The sequence below is a fragment of the Manacus candei genome, unplaced genomic scaffold (assembly GCF_025592945.1).
Source record: "Manacus candei isolate 608988 ecotype Guabito, Panama unplaced genomic scaffold, ASM2559294v1 h1tg000109l, whole genome shotgun sequence".
NCBI classification, from domain to species: Eukaryota; Metazoa; Chordata; class Aves; order Passeriformes; family Pipridae; genus Manacus; species Manacus candei.
Genome location: NW_026138157.1, coordinates 2,951,625 through 2,972,870, shown reverse-complemented (window position 1 = coordinate 2,972,870; position 21,246 = coordinate 2,951,625). Strand labels below are relative to the sequence as shown.

The 21,246-nt window shown below is 41.1% G+C and overlaps 1 protein-coding gene across 6 annotated transcripts in view; it reads left to right on the top strand.

Annotated features, from left to right (window-relative positions):
• WDR25 (WD repeat domain 25) overlaps positions 1–21,246 on the top strand; it is a 104,676-nt gene that overhangs the window by 62,634 nt on the left and 20,796 nt on the right. For 3 of the 6 annotated variants that reach the window (XM_051769578.1, XM_051769581.1, XM_051769580.1), the window contains exon 7: positions 220–519. In XM_051769578.1, the coding sequence (XP_051625538.1) occupies positions 220–441 (222 nt within the window). In that variant the 3' untranslated portion in view covers positions 442–519. Of the gene's footprint in view, positions 1–219; positions 520–17,222; positions 17,270–21,246 lie in introns of those variants that run through there. The other 3 variants (XM_051769583.1, XM_051769582.1, XM_051769579.1) reach the window with 2 other exon arrangements.

Here is a 21,246-nt window from a genome sequence, read left to right as displayed (position 1 = left end):
ATGCACTCTGAAGAAAATAGTTATTACAAGACTTTATGAATGCTTAATAGCTTGATTAAATAAGTTCGTAGTATAGCTGTGTCTTAATAAACACCTGGAGAAGTCTTTAGTGTATATTTATTTAAAGATACATTTTTTTGGTACTATATTAATTTTCAGTATACCACAATGAACTTTTCTAATCAGCATCAATAGTTACACTGTTATTGATTTTCACAGGTGGAAGGATTTGCAGTGGGCTGTGAATTTTCTCCAGATGGAACACTTTTGGTGACAGGAAGTTCAGATGGCAAAGTGTTTTTCTACAACTATCATACTTCTAGGATTATTCGCACTTTGTCTGCACATAAAGAAGCTTGTGTGAGTGCAATATTTCACCCAGTCTTGCCATCACTCCTTGCAACCTGTGACTGGGCTGGAGAAATCAAGATCTGGCAATAACAAGGAGGGTTAATTTTCAGGATGTCTTCTGTTAGTCTGTCAAAGGCTTAGGAAATAAACCAGGTTATGCAATGTGAATTTTTGTTGTGATGTGTTGTAAGCAGGAGAGAGAGTCTTTTCTACTATGACCTCTAAGTGTATGCTTTCATAATGCGGTGAAGATGGTCTTGTGGTTAACTGCTGAGCAAAGAGGTGGTCCTACTCTCTCCCTCAGCCCTGGTGACAAATTTCTGACCCTTTCGTGTCAATCTTCTGGTGCTCGTCTAATCCAACCCTGGTTTGAGTACCTAAATTTAAGAAAATTATTGCTTTTATTATGTTATCTTTTCAATGAAGTTTTCTTAAACCAGGTTTTGTCATAGAGTCATTTACATTGGGAAAGACCTTTAAGATCATCAAGTCCAAATCTTATACTCAGAGATGCAAGGAGGGCCATCAATAAAACCTCTATGCTGGACTTCTGGAGGGCAGATTTCGGCCTATTCAGAAGATTGGTTCAGAGTGCACCCTGGGAAACAACCCTTGAAAACAAAGGAGTCCAGGAGGGATGGACATGCTTCAAGAAGGAGGTCTTAAATGCACAGGAGCAGGCTGTCCCAGCAAGCTGGTGGGGAGATTTTGAAGGAATTTAGGAATTATGGAAAAGAAGGCTGGCTACTCAGGAAGAGTTTAGGAATGTAATTAGGTCTTGTAGAAAGAAAATTAGAGAGGTGAAAGCAAAACTTGAACTTAATCTTGCCGCTTCTGTCAAAGATAACAAAAAGTCTTTCTACAGATACATCAATAGCAAAAGGAGGGACAAGGAAAACTTCCATTCTTTATTGGACATGGGCGGGAACATAGTTATCAAAGATGAGGAAAAGGCTGAGGTATTTAACACCTTCTTTACCTCAGTTTTCAACTGTAAGACAGGTTGTGCTCAGGACAACTGGCTTCAAAAGCTGGTAGCCTCCCTGTAATCCAGGAGGAAACAGTTAGCAACCTGCTGAGCAGCTTGGATTCTCACAAGTCTATGGGACCAGATGGGATCCACCCAAGAGTGATGAGGGAGCTGGCAGAAGAGCTTGCCAAGCCGTTCTCCATCATCTATCAACAGTCCTGGCTTGCTGGGGAGGTCCCAGATGATTGGAAGTTGGCAAATGTCACGCCGATCCACAAGAAGGGCTGGAAGGAGGACCTGGGAAACTCCAGGCCCATCAGCCTGACCTCAGTACCTGGCAAGGTTATGGAGCAGATCATCCTAGGTGCAATCACACAGCACCTACAGGATGGACAAGGGATCAGACCCAGCCAGCTCAGTGTTTAGGAAGGGCAGGTCCTGTCTGACCAACCTGATCTCCTTTTATGATCAGGTGACCCACCTAGTGGATGAGGGGAAGGCTGTGGATGTGTCTACCTGGACTTCAGCAAGGCCTTTGACACTGTCTCCCATAGCATACTCCTGAAAAAGCTGGCAGCCCACGGCTTGGACAAGGGCACTCTGTGCTGGGTTAGAACTGGCTGGAGGGCCGGGCCCAGAGTGGTGGTGAACGGGGCTGCATCCAGTTGGGATCCGGTCACTAGTGGTGTCCCTCAGGGATCAGTGTTGGGCCCAGTTCTGTTTAATATGATCTGGATGAGGGGATTGAGTCCACCATCAGCAAATTTGCAGATGACACCAAGCTGGGGGGGAGCGTCGATCAGCTGGAAGGCAGGAGGGCTCTTCAGAGGGACCTGGACAAGCTGGAGAGTTGGGCTGATTCCAACGGGATGAGGTTCAACAAGGCCAACTGCTGGATCCTCCACTTTGGTCACAAGAACCCTGCAGTGCTACAGGCTGGGGACAGAGTGGCTGGAGAGCAGCCAGGCAGAAAGGGACCTGGGAGTTTGGATTGACAGGGAGCTGAACACGAGCCAGCAGTGTGCCCAGGTGGCCAAGAAGGCCGAGGGCATCCTGGCCTGGATCAGGAACAGTGTGGCCAGCAGGACCAGGGAAGTGATTCTTCCCCTGTACTCAGCGCTGGTGAAGCCACACCTGGAGTACTGGGTCCAGTTCTGGGTCCCTCAGTTCAGGAAGGACATTGAGGTGCTGGAGCAGGTCCAGAGCAGAGCAACCAGGCTGGTGAAGGGACTCAAACACAAGTCCTACGAGGAGAGGCTGAGGGAGCTGGGGCTGTTCAGCCTGGAGAAGAGGAGGCTCAGGCGAGACCTCATCACTCTCTACAACTACCTGACAGGAGATTGTAGCCAGGTGGGGGTTGGTCTCTTCTCTCAGGCAACTATCAGCAAGACAAGAAGCTGCGCCAGGGGAGGTTTAGGTTGGATATTAGGAAGAAATTCTTTACAGAGAGGGTAATCAGGCATTGGAATGTGCTGCCCAGGGAAGTGCTGGATTCTCCGTCCCTGGAGGTTTTTAAGATGAGACTGGATGTGGCACTTAGTGCTGTGGTCTAGTAACCACGGTAGTGTTGGATCAAGGGTTGGACTTGATGATCTCAGAGGTCCTTTCCAACCTGGCTGATTCTATGATTCTATGATTAACCCAGCACACAAGTCCACCACTAAATCACATTTCAAAGTGTCACATCTACAAATCTTTTAAATACCTCCAGGGATGGTGACTCAACCACTTCCCTGGGCAACCTGTTCAATGTAACGACTCTTTTACCGAAGAAATTTTTTCTACTATCCAATCTAAACCTCCCCTTTCAGAACTTGAGGCTGTTTCCTCTTGTCCTCATCAAAAGTTGAGGACATACTATTTAACAGAGGATGATGTTCAGATCAATTAATGCCTATTTCATCTTCCCAGGATTTTTTTCCCCACTACTTTAAACTAGTTTAGCTCCCTGACCTGATCACTGAAGGGTTAGAGTAGCAATACTTTTATGCAGAAGAAGGGGGAAGATCACAGAGCAGGTGGGACTGCTTCTTCTGGGTATGGCTAGTCTCTTATCAGCTCAACTTACTGTAAAATGCCTTCTGAGGGTTTTAGAAAAAGGTGTGGCAGACGACTTGAACCAACTATTGAAGTAAATTCATTTGTGTTTTTGAAATCCTGATGTTTAAACTTCAATGTACGGCTGTATATAAATGAAATGAAACTATGTACAAATATTTTTGAGGAACAATAAACTTTGTTTTAATACATTATGTATCTATTCATTAGTTTACTGCTATTATTCTTGACAAGTTAGTACACAAAACTATAGTGGAATTGATGCTTGGGGGAAAACAATTAACATTACATTAATTTATTGCAAAAACATATGCATATGTCCATACTTCTTGATGTCACTTAGGCACAGAAAATTGTCATCATACTATTCTGTGCAGGGGATGGTTTTTTGACATTCAGACAGGAGCTTGGCAATTCTGCAGCAAATAGAAAGTTCATTAGGCCATCATTGTGTATTTACATTGTAAATACAAAATGTTTGTATGTTTGTAAGTTTGTGTTCCCTGCACTGGTGTTGCTTGGTTCTATAAAATATTTTATATGTGTGTGTGTTTGTCTATGAAAAAAAAAAAGTCTATACTTCACATAAAACACATATTCCTGACCTTGACTCCCTATAAACATGTTCACCTTGTAGTGAGTGCTGTAAGCATGGCTTATGTTTGGTCTGGTTAGTCTATAAAAGCATTTTAACATACACAGCATAATTGGGTTGAGTAAATTGTCTCTGTCATGAAATCCAGAAGCCATATATAGTAGCAACTTTTCCATCCTTTTATTCTTCTTTTTGCCACAAATGAAGGGGGTTTATATGTGTTTTTCACATGCTCAGTTAAAAAAGCTTTTTTGGAGAAAAATTTTCTGAATGCTCTTGTAAATGGCAGATTTTAATTAATTAATAAGCAAAATGTGATCCACTGGTTTGTGGTTCCTTATTGCTTGTAGTAAGAAGTAAGCCTATAGCAAGATTGTGAATCCAGTTGTATTGTTTGCAGTCTGGACCAAGATATTGTGGCTGCATGGTTTTAAACATCTTATCAACAGTTACGATGGGTCTTAACACAGGGTGTTAAATTTAAGTGAACCATGCAATGTAGCAAGGCAACTTTTTTTTCCCCAAACTGTCCTTAATTTCTTACTTCCTTGTTCAGCAATTAGGTGTTTGACAGGAGCCTGAATTCTGCACTTCTCTTGACTCTGCCTCTAGTATACAAGTCAGCTGTACCTTTAAATGAAAACCGGTTCAGTGATTTTGAGTTATTCCTAATTCAGGTTGTGGGATCTTCACAAATGTCAGAAGGAGATCAGCTGGAAGTGGTTATTGGCACAACACTGGGCAGGTGGAATCCCAACTGCATGGGACTGACTCTGTGTCCTTCCCTACAGGTGTTTTAGTTCAAAATGTGCTATTGTCATTTTAAAACTTCTGGCAGCCGGATCTGTCTATATGAAGGATGGGCAGCACTGTTGCATCTTAGTGTCTCCATAGGAGATTATCTGTCTGTTATTTTATGAAATACAAAGTTTAGAAAGGCCTCTGAAATAAATGTGAATTCATGGTAGAAATGCCTTATTGGATGAAGCCTGAGCTTATGTGAACTCTGCTCTATACTGAAGGAGCTCTCAGAACCTTCAGCCTCAGCTGAAAGCATGAACGTGTAAAGTCCTGAAAGAATAGCACTGGGTAATCATTGCATATATTGCTTAGAAAAGTAACTGTGTTTTATAAGATTACCCTTGTTGTTGCTTAAGTTCAGCCTGTGTGCTGAGGCATGATTCTGGTGTCTAGCATTTACCCCTCCTGAAATTATCTTGAAAGTATAAATTTTAGACTGTTTGGTGGTAGAGAGGGAGGGAAAAGCTTAAATTTGATTAAAGGCAGTAGAGAAAAGTAAAAGAAACTTGAAACTTTATAATCTTAAAGAATATTAAAATTAGAATTGCATTTGTGTCAGATTTCCAAGATGGCTGGAGTTTAATTACTTATGAGATCCAGCCAAAGGTTTTATAATGCAATGAAATTATTTTCACAGCATTATCTTGTTAAAATCTCTTTCTAATATAAACCTGATTAAGACACAGACTGAAATTTAGTAATTGGAAATATTTTAGAATAGTAGTGTCAATTAAGTTTTTGTTATGATTCAAAGACAAATTCTTCCTTGTTATCTTATGTAATGAACTGTAATCAAAAAATATCCACATTACTCCATCATTCTGCAATTACCAAATACTGTTTGGGCTGCAAACAAGGATTATTACGGTCAGATGAAGCTTTTAAAATGTAATGAATTGTTGGTTAATTAATTTTATTCATAAAATTGTAATCTAGAAATTTTTGAATCTTGCTTTAGGAGCAGTTCTTTTAGCTTTATTTAGAGCTCTCTAGGGCATCATCTGTTAGAGCCAAGGCAGAGATCTCCAGCATTTTGAAATAGTCTAGACTGTGTAGATAAACAAGCCAGATTAATTTTAATTTATTTTGTACTATACCAAAAAGTAATAATGCCAATCTCTACCACTTTACTGTTTGCTGCTGGAGTGTTAGTAATTTGGAGTGTCAGAGAATGCAAGCTATTCAACTGTCTTTATCTCAAAAACCTGCTAATTAGGAGACAGCTATTAGAATCGTTGTGTTCACTCAGCTGAAATACTGTTGGTGAGTCACTCTATATTTCAGCTATAGGCCTCATCATGAAAATAAGGCGTGGCATTACAATGGGATGACTCTTTCCATAGGGGACAGGCAAATATAAAGCTACAAGACTGTGGCAAAACAGAACAAAACAGGAAGATAAAAAATTTGGGGATCTCACATTTCCCATTATCCTTATCTATTGGTTTGGACTGCATTCAACTGAAAATACTTACTCTGCTTTCTTCAGCTAATTTTGATCTTGTTCTCTTAATCCCAGCTCCTCCTAGCCACTGCTCGCATCCTCACCATTTCATTTTCACTTTTTTTGTCCTTGTTTCAGCACATTGTCTTCTGCATTTAAAGGTACAGTAGTCTGTAGGCTAACACTACCTTCATCTTTTCTTTTTTACTATGCTCTGACTTGAGGCTTTCAGGCTTTCATTCCAGCTGTCATTAGAAAGGTAGGCAGAAATCCCAGAGCACTTTGTGCTCCATTCTTGCCTGTTTTCCAGTTTTAATGAGGCTTACTACTTTTAGAGATTCTCCGTTCTTTCTTCCCCTCTCTTCTGTCTGCTTCTCTTTCTACCTTTGATTACTGCTTTAGTGTCTTGCAGATCCTTTCTATTATATCAGCTCCTATAAGGTGTACCTTGTCAGGACTGCACTTTTTCCAGAAAAACCCCAAAAACCCCAACCAAAAAAATCCTACCCCCCAACCCTCAGAGTTATTGCCACTTACAATGCTTTGGTTCACAGAGCATGCAAACTGCATTTCCCTCAAATGAGCTTAAATGAGGAGATGTTCTCCAGGATGATATTTTACATGTGCCAGCTGGTGGGACTAGACTGGATATAGTTCAGAGTACGCCCTACTCCCCCAGATGCATGTAGTTTAGATGGTGCAATTTCAAAAGTGAGACAAACTCTACATTACTCCTGTTGGGCCTTGCTACTTGCAAACGTAAATGTGGTCTCAGGAGTTTCAAAGAGCCTTTGGCACTTTCCCCTTTCTTTGATAAAGCTCTTACCCCTCTCTGTGACTCACTGCTCTGGTCAGAGTGGTCATAGTCTGATGTTTTCACACTTCAAAGAGTGGAAATGCAGGAAATTAATTTGTGAGGGGAAAATAAAGGAATTTTAGAGGCACTTGGTCTCCAGTGGCAGTAAGACAAGCTGGCCCCTGCCCAGAGCTTGATGAATTCTGCCACATGTGCAGACATGTCCCACTCCCAGGTGGGACAGAGCAGCCTAGTCTGTAATGGGAATGATGCATCTCTAGGTGGGAGTAGGGCTCCCGTTACTGGCTTTATGTGGAGGTTTAATGGAACTAAGCTTATCCACCTCCCTTTCCCAGTCCTTGGATATCCTGCACAAGCTTATTTAGAAGGCTACCAGAAAGTACCTAGGTACTGCACAGAAATGATAAAGCTTCATCCAAATGTAATTCTCACTACATTTTCACAATTTTGCATAAGTGCCTCTAAAATCAATCTAAAAACTTTGGTGGGAACACTTTGGAGAAGGTTGAAGTTCACCAAGGTTGAAAGTGGATGTTATGGTTACAGTTTCAGCTGTCTCCAATTTCCATCAGCGGGGCTGCAAAACTCAGGTATCATTCCTAGTTCTGAGGGAGGTTTATGCTGAGAAATTGTTTGAAGTGTGCCCTTAGAGGAGCAACTTATGTAACAGCTTGTGCACAAGTGTACCTTCTCTGGTACAAAGCTGGTTACATTGAGAAAGCAATTTTCTGATGTTCAGATTATTACCACTTGTTTATAAGCAAGTGGCAGAGAATTGCCTCAGAATATCATTTAGATATATCTTCACCATGAACTGTGTTATTTTTCAAGTCTTATTGCATAACTACCTACTTTGTTGCCTTCCCACTAAGTGGTATAAGTAAATTCCAAAGCTCTTCCCCCTCACAGTACGCAGGAAATTATTGACATTGAATCCTAGCTAAAGAATGTCATAACTTATGTATATATTATAGCTCATATATATTATAGCTTTTATATATATATTATAAAGCAAATAAGTTATTTTGATTTGTTCCCTTTCCTTGTTTTGTTTGTTCTTGACAAGGTAAGTTCTTGTTTTCAAAGAGAATTTCTTGTAAGTCAATCATAGCCCCAGCCAATCTGGATGCAAACTGTGGATTTGCACCTTTGGTATTTGTTTTAATACATACAATTACTTGAAATGCAGAAACCATTTCAAATCATGTACTGCTTTTAGTACAAAAATGAAAATACTTATTATGCTGTTAATATGAAACAGGCAATCTGTGAACTGTAGACATGTCATAGACTAATTTTTCGTTGTTGCAGCCTCAAACAGATAATGTTTTGACCAGAATCTGGGCAAAAGCCATAAAGTGAAATCTTAATCATATCCAAAACGTCATCTTTACTTTTCTCAAACATGAGAGATTTTAAAAAGCAAAAAAACCTCCTAGGAGATTTTAATACTGGTGAGGGATAAAGACATGGGTTTCCTTCTACGAGTACAAAGGAAGTAGTTTCTCTGTTCAGTTCACTGGTACTAATCTCAAACCTTCTCCAGTTTGGGTTCTTCCCTAATTTTTAATGTCTCAAAAACTAAATGGCTGTTGGTGAGCACTCAGGTAAATCACAGTAGTGTAAAAAGATACCTGGTTATTGCATACTCTTCATAGGATGCGTGATATGCAGAGATCTGAATATATAGAGAAATTCTAATTTTTTTTTTTTAATCGGGTGCCATTTGTGTATCACAGATCATAAACCAAAGACTAATAGCAAGCCCTCCAAATCCTGTAGTCCAAGACTCAGTTCTGCAGTACTTGTATCAAGCATGTGTGACTTTCTTCAGCTGTGCGCCTGGAGCATGGGAGGAAGAACAGCACGCAGTAAGAAGCACAGTCTTTGAAAGCTTTGTACCATAGTAGGAGATTAGGAGGAAATGGCAGAATATGCTTGGAGAATGAGTGGCAATGTCAGGTGAAAAATGGTGTAAGAGAAGACAAGCAAATAAAGACCAGATGAGAGCAGAGAGGAATGGATGCGGATAATCCCAAGACATGAGAAGGGTATGTGAAGAGTTCAGCACTGTTCACAGGGGTGTACACAGCATGTCTGTGTCAGGGAAAGGAATGGGCCTAGCCCTAAAAGTGAGGCCAAATATGAGACATGAATAAAAGCAGTAGGAGGATCTAATTCTGGGAAGACCTTTAGGTTTCGTGAGCAGTGTCTGCTAGTGAAGGATCTCTTGTGCCCTTTGCCAAGAGGGTGGCTATTCGGGAAGCTCAAATAGGCTGGGGTGGTGCAAGCTGAAATTAGTGAAGCTGGGAAAGGACCTGCCAGCTGAGCACTCCTCTCAGCAGCAGCCTGGCTGGGCTGTGGGGTGACCTGAGCAGAGCTCCCACTTGTCAAAGTCTCCAGCTGCCACATCCAGGAGTAACTTCATGTCCTTTTCAGGTGGACAAACCCTGCTGCACTCATCCTGTGACCTTGCTAGAGCTGTGAAGCTGCAAGGTGAGACTGGTGACAGCCTCTAGCTAATAAACCTGCCTGCCTCTCAGCTGTGTTACTTGCTCAGGCTGCATTGCCATGCTAGTCAGAGCCAAGAGCTTTTCTTTGGCCCGTACTGCACCTATCTATAAAAATAAACATAAATTTGCTGTAATTTGTGGCTGTGCTTGCAGGACAGCCTTGCAGCACTTTAGTTTTCAGTCAGTAACTCTGGCACTGCTATAGCAGTCTAGTCACGGCTGCTTCAGCGACAGGTGAATTGCAAAATTCACCCGAGAAGCTGTGTACTTCCTTGGATAATTGGCATTTTGAGAGCTTTACAGAGAAGTCAGGGGAGAAAATGTGTCATTATTAAAATAAAGACAATGCTTTTGGGATTCCAGCATCTGATATAATTTATATTTGGACCTCTCATCTCTGCTTCAGAAGTGCAGTTTTAAATAATCTTTTTATTAATGATGTATACAATGTTTTCCTTGTTTTTCAATATACTAGCTGAACTGCCACATTAATTATGTGCCTTTAGGGATTTGCAACTTGATGCATTCTGAATGCCCTTCAGAGAGAGGGAGACTCACAAATGTGAAGACTGACAAGGTTTCTCAGAAGGAATAAGAAATTTCTCCTCTTTTACAATTGCTTATAATAAGTCTCTTTGGTGTAACTGGACTAAATCCACTGGAATAACAAAAAATATGTCCTTATTTTACAGAAGAAAAATGTTAGCGGGACCTGGGCAAAACACAAAGCTTAAATGCTTGCCTTTTGACCAGTACTTATGGGTCTTTCATACAAAAATCCTATGTTCATATTTGGATGTAATACAAATGAGACAGTGGAGGCTTAGGTTAGATATCAGGAAAATGTTTTTCACCCAAGGGGTGGTTGGGCACTGGAACAGGCTCCCCAGGGAAGTGGGGAGCACTCCACAGCACCAAGCCTGATGGAGTTCAAGAAGTGTTTGGAAAATGCTCTCAGGCAACGTGATGTGACTCTTGGGGTGTCCTGTGCAGGGCCAGGAGTTGGACTTGGTGATCCTGATGAGTCCCTTTCAAGTCAGCGTATTCTGTGATTCTGTGAAATATTTGACATGTGAAGTCGCTCTTGAACTTGATGTTCCACCAAATGAAAACTCCTATTTTCCTGTTGCAGTGTCTGTTTGGTGGGTCTGGGCCTTGGCACTAGAGAGATTGCTTTGCTGTTCACACTATGTTTCTGCGGAACACATAAAAGGGAGCCCTAAGCCTCCTTTCCTCCCCCTTTTCTCTACCCTTCCATTTTCCATATATTTTAAAGCATTACCTTGGGAACTGCAGTCCTAAAAAAAATTTGAGGATAATGACCTTTTCAATGTGTTTTAAACTGCCTTTTACTTAGGTATCTATCAAGGGAGTTGTCTGAGATAAATCATATTCTTCATAATCTGCACTGAGATCTGATAGTACCATTTTTATTTGAGTTAGGAAGCCTAGCTGTTCTTAGTTTTCCACCAAACTCCTCTTGTTTAATAAATTTCCATTAGTTTCACATTAATTATTCCTGAACCTGAGATCATCTTGGAAGGTGGCAACTGTATGAGGGAATACAAAATAGTTTCGTAAGAGAACTTGTTAGAGGAAAATTTTGGCAGTAATTTGAGTAAATTATGGAAAAAATATCAATGGACTCTTCAGATATTTTCTAGAGGGATGTTATTTTTCTTCATAACATAAGGACTCATCATTTGCTCCTGAAATTAATAGCTCTGTTTTTATTTTTAGCATTCATAATTAGACATTAATTTGCTCTCTGAACGCTTACATTTCAAATTCTACAATCATTCTCTTTTGAGCAAGTACTGCTCTAAATCTCTGTGAGAAAAATTCGTGACTATTAAGTATATTTGAAGTGTTACGACATGCTCTGGGTGATTTATTTTTACGTTCACACAGCACACAGTCCCATCCATGAAGTCACTGTCTGACTGCAGGCATTCCAATAAAGGCTTCCACAGAACATCCCTGTGCAGGTCTAACCCTCACAACACCCTACAGTAACCTCTTCTTTCTGCTTTTAAATATAACTTTTGCAACACATCTCAAGAATTGTTATGAACTGCCTCATGTTTCCTCGTTCTTTTCCCTCTGCTTCTATTTTCTCTGTTTGTCCTTCCCTAATGGCTCCTTAGGACAAGGACTACTGCACTGCCTGTGATGCACCCTTCCCTTCATAGGCACAACCACAAGGAAACCTCATGCTGGGAGACTTTCAGCCATCAGTTTTATCTGGCTGGCAGAGAACATGTTGAAGTGTGGTGGCAGTCGCTGTGGCTGGAAAGTTATTAAGTACATATCACAACACCGGCATCACTGATCCCTCTGTTTGGAATACCATCTTCCATCAAACAGATAATATGATGCTTTGTGAAAAAGGCATACATGAAATAAATTCTTCTATTTTCATGTAGGTGTGGTGCCTAGTTCTCTAGAAACTAGCCTTCAGATCAGCCTTCAGATCCAGGCAGCTTTTTAGGAACATTTTCTAGTGTGATGGCATGTGCAACCAATGAGATGATAAGGCTTGGTTTCTCTTTAATACCTCTATTACCTCTTGGTGCATCTAGGACATAGATGGCAGGCTTGAACCTCTTCTGAATTCTCCCTATAACACGCTGTAAAGGTAAAAAACATGTTTTTTTCTTATTGGATTGATTGTAGAGCTGGAGGTCCTGAAGTCTTGCTTGCAGAACACTGCTGCACAGGATGCACAGGCATCAGGGTGAGAAAAGCATAATGCTCTTGTCACTTGTCTCTGTAACTTCCCAGCTGTGGGATTTCATTTCAGGTCCCATGTAATGGAAGGGTGTGTACCAGAGTAGCAAACAACAGCAGGGACCCAGCTCTGTCTGAGCAATGTGTTGTGTCTGGAACAGACAGCTCTTGCCTGGCTCCTCACCATCATGCAGGAGGAAGGAGGAACCAGAGGAGTCTGGAAGGTGCAGGTTTGAGTGCTCAGCACTCCCCTGCATCCTCAGGCAGCTTAAATACCCTTGTGATGGCTATAGGGGAGACAGCCTCCACTGGGCTGGCCACAGGTGTTTGTAATTGAAAATCTGCTGCATTTGCATGGGATTTCTCAAGCTTACTTTGGAAATTGTTCTTACAAGGTCTTGGAGAATCATGGAAAGGCTTGGGTTGGAAGGGACTTTAAAGATCATCTAGTTCCAACCTCCCTACCATGGATAGGGGCACCTTACACTAGGTCAGGTTGCTCAAAGCCCCATCCAGCCTGGCCTTGAACACTACCAGGGATGGGGCATCCACAGCTTTTCTGAGCAAACTGTTCCAGTGCCTCATAACCCACACAGTAAAGAAATTCTTCCTAAAATCTGATCTAAGTCTCTCCTCTTGAAGTTTAAAACCCTCATTCCCTCTTGCCCACTGTCTGTCCGTGTAAAAAGTTGCTCTCCCTCTCTTTTATAAGATCCTTTTAAGTACTGGAAGGCTGCACTGAAGTCTCCCCAGAGCCTTCTCTTCTCCAGGCTGAACAACCCCTGCTCTCTCAGCTTTCCTCATATGAAAGATGCTTCAGCCCTTGGATAATCTTCATGGCAATCCTCTGAATCCACTTTAACAGATTTGTGTCTTTCTTGTGCTGACTCCAGACTGGGACACACAGTCTAGAGAGTCCCAAAGCATAGCCATGCAGTGAGGTGTTTATTTACAACACCTTTAACCAAGATACATTTTTGACTCATCTAAGCCTGTGACAAAACTGTTCCTTTGTGGAAATGCTGGGAAGCAGAAGAAAGCTAGTATTGGGAGAAGGAAAGCAAAGCACTATACACTTTTGTACTGCAGTACTGTTTTCAGGAAGTGTTTTGAACACTTTAGTGCCATGAATAGAAGAACTAGAGCTAATAGGTTGCCTTGCACCTCTGTTATGAAGAGGGAAATAATAAGCAGATCTCATATGCCAGGAGGCTGAACACATCAGATGTCAGCCTGACATGATGACATGTCTGCTCATGACTGCACAAGAACCACTCTGTAACTGGCAACCATCTGAAGCAGCAGTGCCTTCTGCAAGGAGAGCAACATTTCAGGGGAATGAGTTCCTCATCTTTCAAGGAATTATGCTGCTTAATAGACACATTTGTTCCCCACTGTAATGTTATTGTACAGTTTTCTGTACTGACTATTTTCCGTCTTTAAATTAGGCTTTTATTTTTGTGTTAGCAGGCTGCATTTAATGTCTCTTCTGTGGCTGGGGTAAGAAGTGTACACCTTGCTTTTGTAATGTAGCCAATTCACTTCTCAGGTTTCAGAACAAATACTCTTGCTGTGGAGCTGAGACTCATCTAAATTATTAATAAAATGTTTTTAATGGAAAGTAAATTGTCATAATATAATAATATATATATGTATAATATAAGTATTGGGAATAATACATGTACATTTGCAAGTTTTATGGTAGAAAATATCTTCCTCCTATTAAAGATGTGGTCCCAGCAAAAATCTCTGTATTTTTCTAGGCAAGCAGTTTAAAACAGCAGTCCAATGGAAAATCATTTGTTAAATAGAATTCAGAGCAGGTTGCTGTAGCTGCTGGGAGGGTTATGCTGACAAGGATCAAGATCAGTAGTTTATCTACAGTTTGTATTCTAATATGTCTAAATTCCTGAAAAATTTTAATGTGATTCAGTTGTGTAAGTCAATTAAACGTGACGTTCCACAGCGAGAGAGCACAGTCTGTGTATCTTCAGTAGGCTTAAAATGAGCCCTAAAGCCTTTGTAAGGCTTGGTATGTGGGAAGTCTCTAGAATGGCTAGAGGCATGAATTGAATGTACTGTAAATAAACTATGGCGTGAAAACTTTCATTAGTGCCCAGGGAGGAGAGAAAATGCTGATGAATGTTGAAACCATAACATTTGAATGCAATGGGTAGCTCCTGCCTGACACACGTAGGGCTGGAGCAGAGAAAAATTGATTAATTCAGCCAGCACAGTGAGGGAGAAGCCTGACTGACACCACCATTAATTAGGAAAAATTTTGACAGGTAAGTCCAGTTATGCTCTATGTTTTTTTTCATCATTGTTCTACATTTCCGAGGAGCTGCTGCCCTGGTGCCTGCTCTGTAGAGGTGAGGTTGTGGTATCAGCGGACACAATGATTTTCTCAGGTCTGCCCTGTGAGCCTGCAGAAAAACAGAACTGATCCTCTCCTGATTTCCAGTCTCTATTGCTTGGACAAAGGGTAGCAGGCTCAGTAGTAATAAGGGAAAAACTAACCATAGCCTGGATCCTGTGGGTCTGGAAGGTCCGAGGCTTTGGTTGCCATTTTATCCCTTGTTCTCTGATGTCTCTCACTTCATTCTGTTGACTGTTGTTTGTTGCTGTACAATCCTAGGCTAAGATTGTGTACCCCAAGACATGAAATGGAAACACACCTCTTTCTCTTTAGTGCTCTTGCCTTATTTTTTACATCCCCCCCTCCCCAAGTATTCACAGCTGTCCAGTCCCTTGCACTATGCATGCCACAAATGTCAAAACCTACCTGGGCAGCCCATAGAGTCTCCATCACTGGTGTAATGAGGAAATGTTGCTATGTGGAATACAACTATTACTACAGCATCTGTATAGCAACTGAGAGCCTTAAAGGCATTATCCAAGATTTGTACTGGTGTAAATATGATCAAAATCTGACTGTCACCAGCCTCTGAAAGAGCTGCTGAAAACCAGACTATGCTGGTTGCCATCTGTCAGCAATATTACAGTCATGAGCCTTCTTGCCAGTTATCCACCTGCTGCAGAGAGCGAGCGTGCTCTGCAATGAAGTGGGTGCTTATGGAAAGCCTTTCTCCGATGGGGGATACTTCCTTGCCACCTCCTTAACAACTCCTAGTCCAGTCCGATGGGCTCTCTGAGCAGTCCTGCCTCCTTGAAGCTTTCCCTGTTTTTGGTTGTTTTTTTTTTGTTTTTTTTTTTTACCAGTAAGAGCTGTTTGTTTCAACAGTTATGTGAAGCATTATCCACTCAGAAGAAGAATACAAAAATAACCAAAGCAATTCCAAAGTATAAATGTCTAGCTAGTATGGATGGCACTAACTGAAGAATGTGCAGATGTGCCAAGGTAGTTTGTGGTCAGGGTGGCGCCTTTTTTGAATAGATCTTTTTGTGTGGATTCATAAATAGCTTTGGCTTGCAAGCATGTATAAACTGCAGAGTGTTAAGAAATGTGATCATGCAGTGTTGGTTCCTGTAGAAAAAAGAGGTGGAGCTCAGCTGATCTGTAATAATTCCTGAATGCTGTATGCTGAGACTTTTGCTGTTTCAGTTTAAGAAGCTGTGTAAGGAGAAAGGCCTAGCAAGGGAAAAGGGAGAGCCCAGAGTAATGGACTTTCTGCAAATACTGGTAGTTCAAATAGTCCCCTTCATTTCTCTTTATCCAATGTGTGAGGCATGCATGGGTGTGTGGTGAACTATTGTAGCCCAGGGACTGACCTGTGAATAGGAAATGTTAGGTTTCACATCCAAAGGGAAAAAAGGCTAAGGATAAGAAAATAGGATATTTGGTAATGCAATATACATGGCCTATGCAATTACAATCAAGAGACTATTATGTCAAGTACTGTATAATCAAGTAATAAGAGACAATTCATCCTTCATAAGCTTAAAGGATAAAAAGTTAGAAGAATTATCCTAACTTTTTACAAAGATAAAATACAAATGTTGGACAAATTACCTATTTGGTAGGGCTTGGAAATAGTCTGTCTATTTTCATGAGTTGAAAGTTAGGTTGTTTGAGTGGGAACAACACTTTCTCTCTAAGCAAAGCAGAAATTTAAAGCTCAAAACAAAACAGTCTTAGAAGTCGTAGACAAGTGGAGTTATGAGGAGCTCAGGCAGGAAATCAAGTTTAATTGGTGTCATCTAGAGTGCCAAAAAGTGCATTTCATCTTCACCATCAATGGAGAATGAAAGAAAAGTAAAAGGCAGTTCAAACCTATTTTAAATAAAATACTTGTTTGGGGTCTTTGCAAAAGTGTGACTTCAGTGTATTTGTTGTGTTCCCACACCTTGACTTTCTGGGCTCTGAAATCTCAGTAATGAGCTGTTTACTGACATTCTTTTCAATTAGACCTTGAGCAGCAAATGTTCTTCTGTTAAACTGATTTAGTTTCAGGATTGTTTTTCCCTACTGACATAAGTCAGGTCATTGTAGGCAGGACTGACAGCTCTAGCAAAAAAGCCCATATCATTGCAGCTTGCAAAACATTTTTTTTTTCTCTTTAAAAAGAGGTGGGGAAAAAAACCAAAATAAGAATGACAGAAAATAGTCTGTGTTGCTAAAAGCCTTTTCCTGGGACTTTTTGATAATGTACCCTAAAGATCAGGGGAACACAGTAAATGTTGTAACTGGAATGTTTTGCTACATTTTGTGCTTACAGAGCCATCATTCTTGCTCTGCCTCCATTCCCTTATCTATCCTGCAGCTTGTCAGGAAAATCCAAGCTGGTCCAAAACAGCAAGAGGCAAGTTCTCAGCTCAGTTACATATTTTCCTTGGGTAGCTTCATCGTTTGTGTTCTCTGTGCAAAATATGGAAAAAACCAGTTTTATTGTACATGAGCACTACTGTCTTAGAAATGATTTGGCATTTTAATAGTTTGGATGTACAGATTAATTTTTGAATTTTCTTTCTTCCACTGTCAGGTCTTGCCTCCCTCACCTTCAGGCTATTGTGGACTCTGAAAGCACAGGTAAGTGGGGATGAATCAGAAAATGATGATTCAGTTCCTGTGCTAAGACTGAGCTTGAGAACTTGAGCTTTCATTCTTTATCCATTTCTCAAGTTATAACGTAAGCACAAGGCCAAGAGCCTTAAAATCTGCTGAAACTAAAATAGCTAACTCCTTACTATCTCTCTGGGATTAGGCATGTCATCTTAGTGTAACTCTCAGGGCTTTGGGGATAAGAGCATTTCCCTCATTTGTGGAAGATAAAGACTGTGAAGTGCTGAAGGTCCATTGAAATAAATTGTCAAATTAAAGTCAAATGAACCATAAACCCGGATTTACCTCCCTGCCAAAAATAATCCCATCAGAGCCAACACTCATAGTTTATAATTTAGAAGTGCTGTTTATGCTGTCCCCATCTCCTCAGGTCGGTGGCACAGTACCTTTCTTGAGGTGAAAGGTTCCATGCTGCCTGGACTGTCAGTGTAGGTCTTCCTCTTTATGCCACCCTATACAACTGGTGTCCAGACTAAGAGGATTTCTACTGTAACAAAAGAGCTAAATGAGGGCTTGAGTGGGAGCCCAGTGAAATTTATAACCCTTATATGCTGAGGATACCTTTTATTCCTTGCAGTCTGTTTCACAACTTCACATGTGAAGACCTGGAGTGGGAAAGGACGCTGGGTGACACTGACATTACAAATTTAATTTATCTGGGACTTGCTGCTGTTTCTCTTCTTCTGAATCATAGAGCTGTCATTGCTCAGCTAGGTGTAGTGACATTGCTAGCTGTGGCTCTGCAGCTCATATGTATGTCTGCTCTGACTCATAAATCACAGAGTAAAAAACTAGATGGATGGATAAATTTAAACATTAATTCATTAGAGCTGACTTCAAAAATTAGAATTTCTCTGAATAATCACAGTTAGAGTATTTATGTGTATTTACTGGTGATAGGTGTGTTGTTGAGATGGCATTTAACTCCTATCAGGGATGTTTTCCAATGGTTGCACCTTGTATCAGTGCATCTTGCTTTGACCCTTGCAGATGAAGATGTTCTCCCTGCTCTGGGATGTAGTAACTGTCTGTAGGGATTTTCCTTGCCTCAGCAAGGAGGAGTGGAAGGGACCTTGCCACTTCCTACAGATGTGGGATGTGGGGCCAACAACATCCTTGAGGAGCTCCCATGTGGCAGAAAGCAGAGCACACTTCTCTGCAGCATGGGTGGGGAAGAGAAAGCTAAGGGAGCTCAGAACAGCAGCCTTCCAAAACCTGTGAAGAGGTTATCAGGAGGACAGAGTCAGGCTTTTCAAAGTGGCGCCTTAGACACCAAGCTAGTGTCTAAGGAGATCTTGTGGGGTGAGAAAGCTTTCTGGAGACCACTGATGGATAGTCACTAAGTGAGCCTTCTGTGTTCCTCTGTTGCAACTGGACTCTCCTGGATCTCTCTGGGGCTCTCACCTCTACAGCTAGCTGCAATTTAACTCACACTTTTCAAGGCTTTAGGAAAATTTGACCTAGTGTTATGTGGCAGTAAAGATAGCTTTAAGATCCTGTTTCCCTGGTGATTCTGAAATTCTTATCTGCTCTCTTCTACTAATCAGAGGTTTGTGGGGATTTGGCTTTGTGAGTACTTGAAGACGTTTTACAGGAGAAGTTACTTTAGAAAGGAAGACTTTATAAGTTAAAACCTTAAGAAATTTCTTTGCACTTTGAAACCTAAATTGAAGACCTGTTTAATAAAATTTCTTTACTCTGGGGAAATGTAATTTTAACTCTTTTGAGACAATTAAGAGGTTAGCAATTATCTTGGTTTTGTCTGGAGTAAAAGTTAGTTTTTTTCCTGGTAGTGGGTACAGTGCTGTGTTTTGGATTTAATATGAGAATAATGCTGATAACACACTGTGTTTTGGTTGTGGCTAGGTAATGATCACTCTAAATCCAGGACTTTTCAGTTCCTGTGCTCTGTCTGTGAGGAGCTGCATGAGAAGCTGGGAGGAGCATGACCAGGACAGGTGACCAGAACTGGCTAAAGGGTTTTTTTATGCCATAGGAGTCATCCTCAGTACATGAACTGGGGGGGAGTTGCCTGAGAGGGGATTATCACTACTGTTGGATGGACTGAGCATCAGTTAGCAGGTGGTGAGCAGCTGTGTTGTGCATCACTTGTCTTTCTTGGGTCTTATTTCTCTCTTTTTGTTTTCTTCCTTTTCATTACAATTATTATTATTTTTTAATACTGTTATTATATTTTATTTTATTTCAATTCTTAAACTGTTCTTATCTCAACCCACAGGTTTTACCGTTTTTTTTCCCCCCAGCATTCCTCTTCCCATCCCACTGTGGGGATGGTGAGAAAGTAGCTGCATGGTGCTTAGTTGCTGGCTCTGGTTAAACCATGACATGGGCCTTTGTAGTTAAAACTCAACATCAGAGTGGCTTGGCATGGAAATGGTCAGTAGATGTTCACTAGAAACAGAATATATATACACTTAAGTACTATTGTAAAGGGTTAGAGTATATTTGCCTACTTAGGCAAATTATCATAGAGAATCTACAGATAATGTCACATACTCCCTGATCCCATCCTATAGAAATTTGTTCATGCAGAGCACATAAGTACATAATCCTGAAGTCAAGTTTCTCCTCAAGCATGTATTAATTAATTTAGAAAGCATGTATGGAGGAATTTAGATAGACCAAGAAGTGACAATTGTATCTTTACAGATACAGCCCTTGGATCCAAGTGTTATAAAAGATCTTGCACTGAAAGTGGAGAATTGCAATTGAAGTTTTTTCAAGTGAGAGGGGGAAAAAAGAGGTGTATCTTTCTGGAGAACAGAAGTGTAAAAGTAGAGAGTGAAAAGAGCAAGACTGAACATCAGTGGAAGTGCATCCACTGCACTAGCAGCAAAACCTGTCATGGCATGAATATTCAAACTATTCTTATGAATATTCAAACTATTCTTTTTAGCTGCAGCTAAACAAAAACTCTCAATTCCTAAAATATCTTTGCTGATACAAAAAAAAAAATACCAAAGAGAAAATAATGTGAGAAGAGCTGGACTGAAGGACAAGCTGTTACAAAATGACTTAATTGCTAGAGTGGTTTTATAACAATGAAGTTTTTAAAATGGACATGGAGGAAATATTGGGAAAACAATGAAAAACTTCTGATAATGTAGACTATGTAGACAACATGCCATGATTTAATTCATGTAGATCAGCATGGCTGGCTGATGGTCATTAGGAGCTGCTGCTTACGCCAAGGACTGTTGTTAGAACAAAGGTGCTGTCAAAAGTTCTAAAAAGTGACATAGATCTCTAAGGCTGGAAATGGAACTGCTCTGTGGGAGTTACAGCTTTAGAAAACCTGGTGCTAAGGAACCTTAGATCTACTGATTTTTGGAGAAAGATTACAGCCTAACAAACTTGCAACTGAAACTCTGTGCAGGCCTTCACAGAACCATAGGATGGTTGGGGTTGGAAGGGACCTCAGGGATCATCTGGTTTCAACCCACTTGCTATGGGCAGGGACACCTTCCACTAGACCAGGTTGCTCAGGGCCCCATCCAGCCTGACCTTGAACACTTCCAGGGATGGGGCATCCACAGCTTCTCTGGGTAACCTGTTAAAGTGCCTCACCACCCTCACAGTAAACAATTTCTTCCCAATATCTAATCTAAACTTACTATGAGTTTGAAGCCATTCCCCTTGTCCTATCACTACATGCCCTTTAAATAGCCCCTCTCCAACTCTCTTGTAGCCCCTTTAGGTACTGGAAGGTGCTATAAGGTCTCCTTGGAGCCTTCTCTTCTCCAGATTGAACAAACCCAGCTCTCTGTACCTGTCTTCACAGGAGAGGTGCTCGAGTCCTCTGAGCATCTTTGTGGCCTTTTCTGGACTCACTCCAACAGGTCCATACCCTTTTTATGCTGGGAGCCCCAGACCTGCATGCAACACTTCAGGTGGGGTTCCCATGACTTGAGAATTTCAGTGCT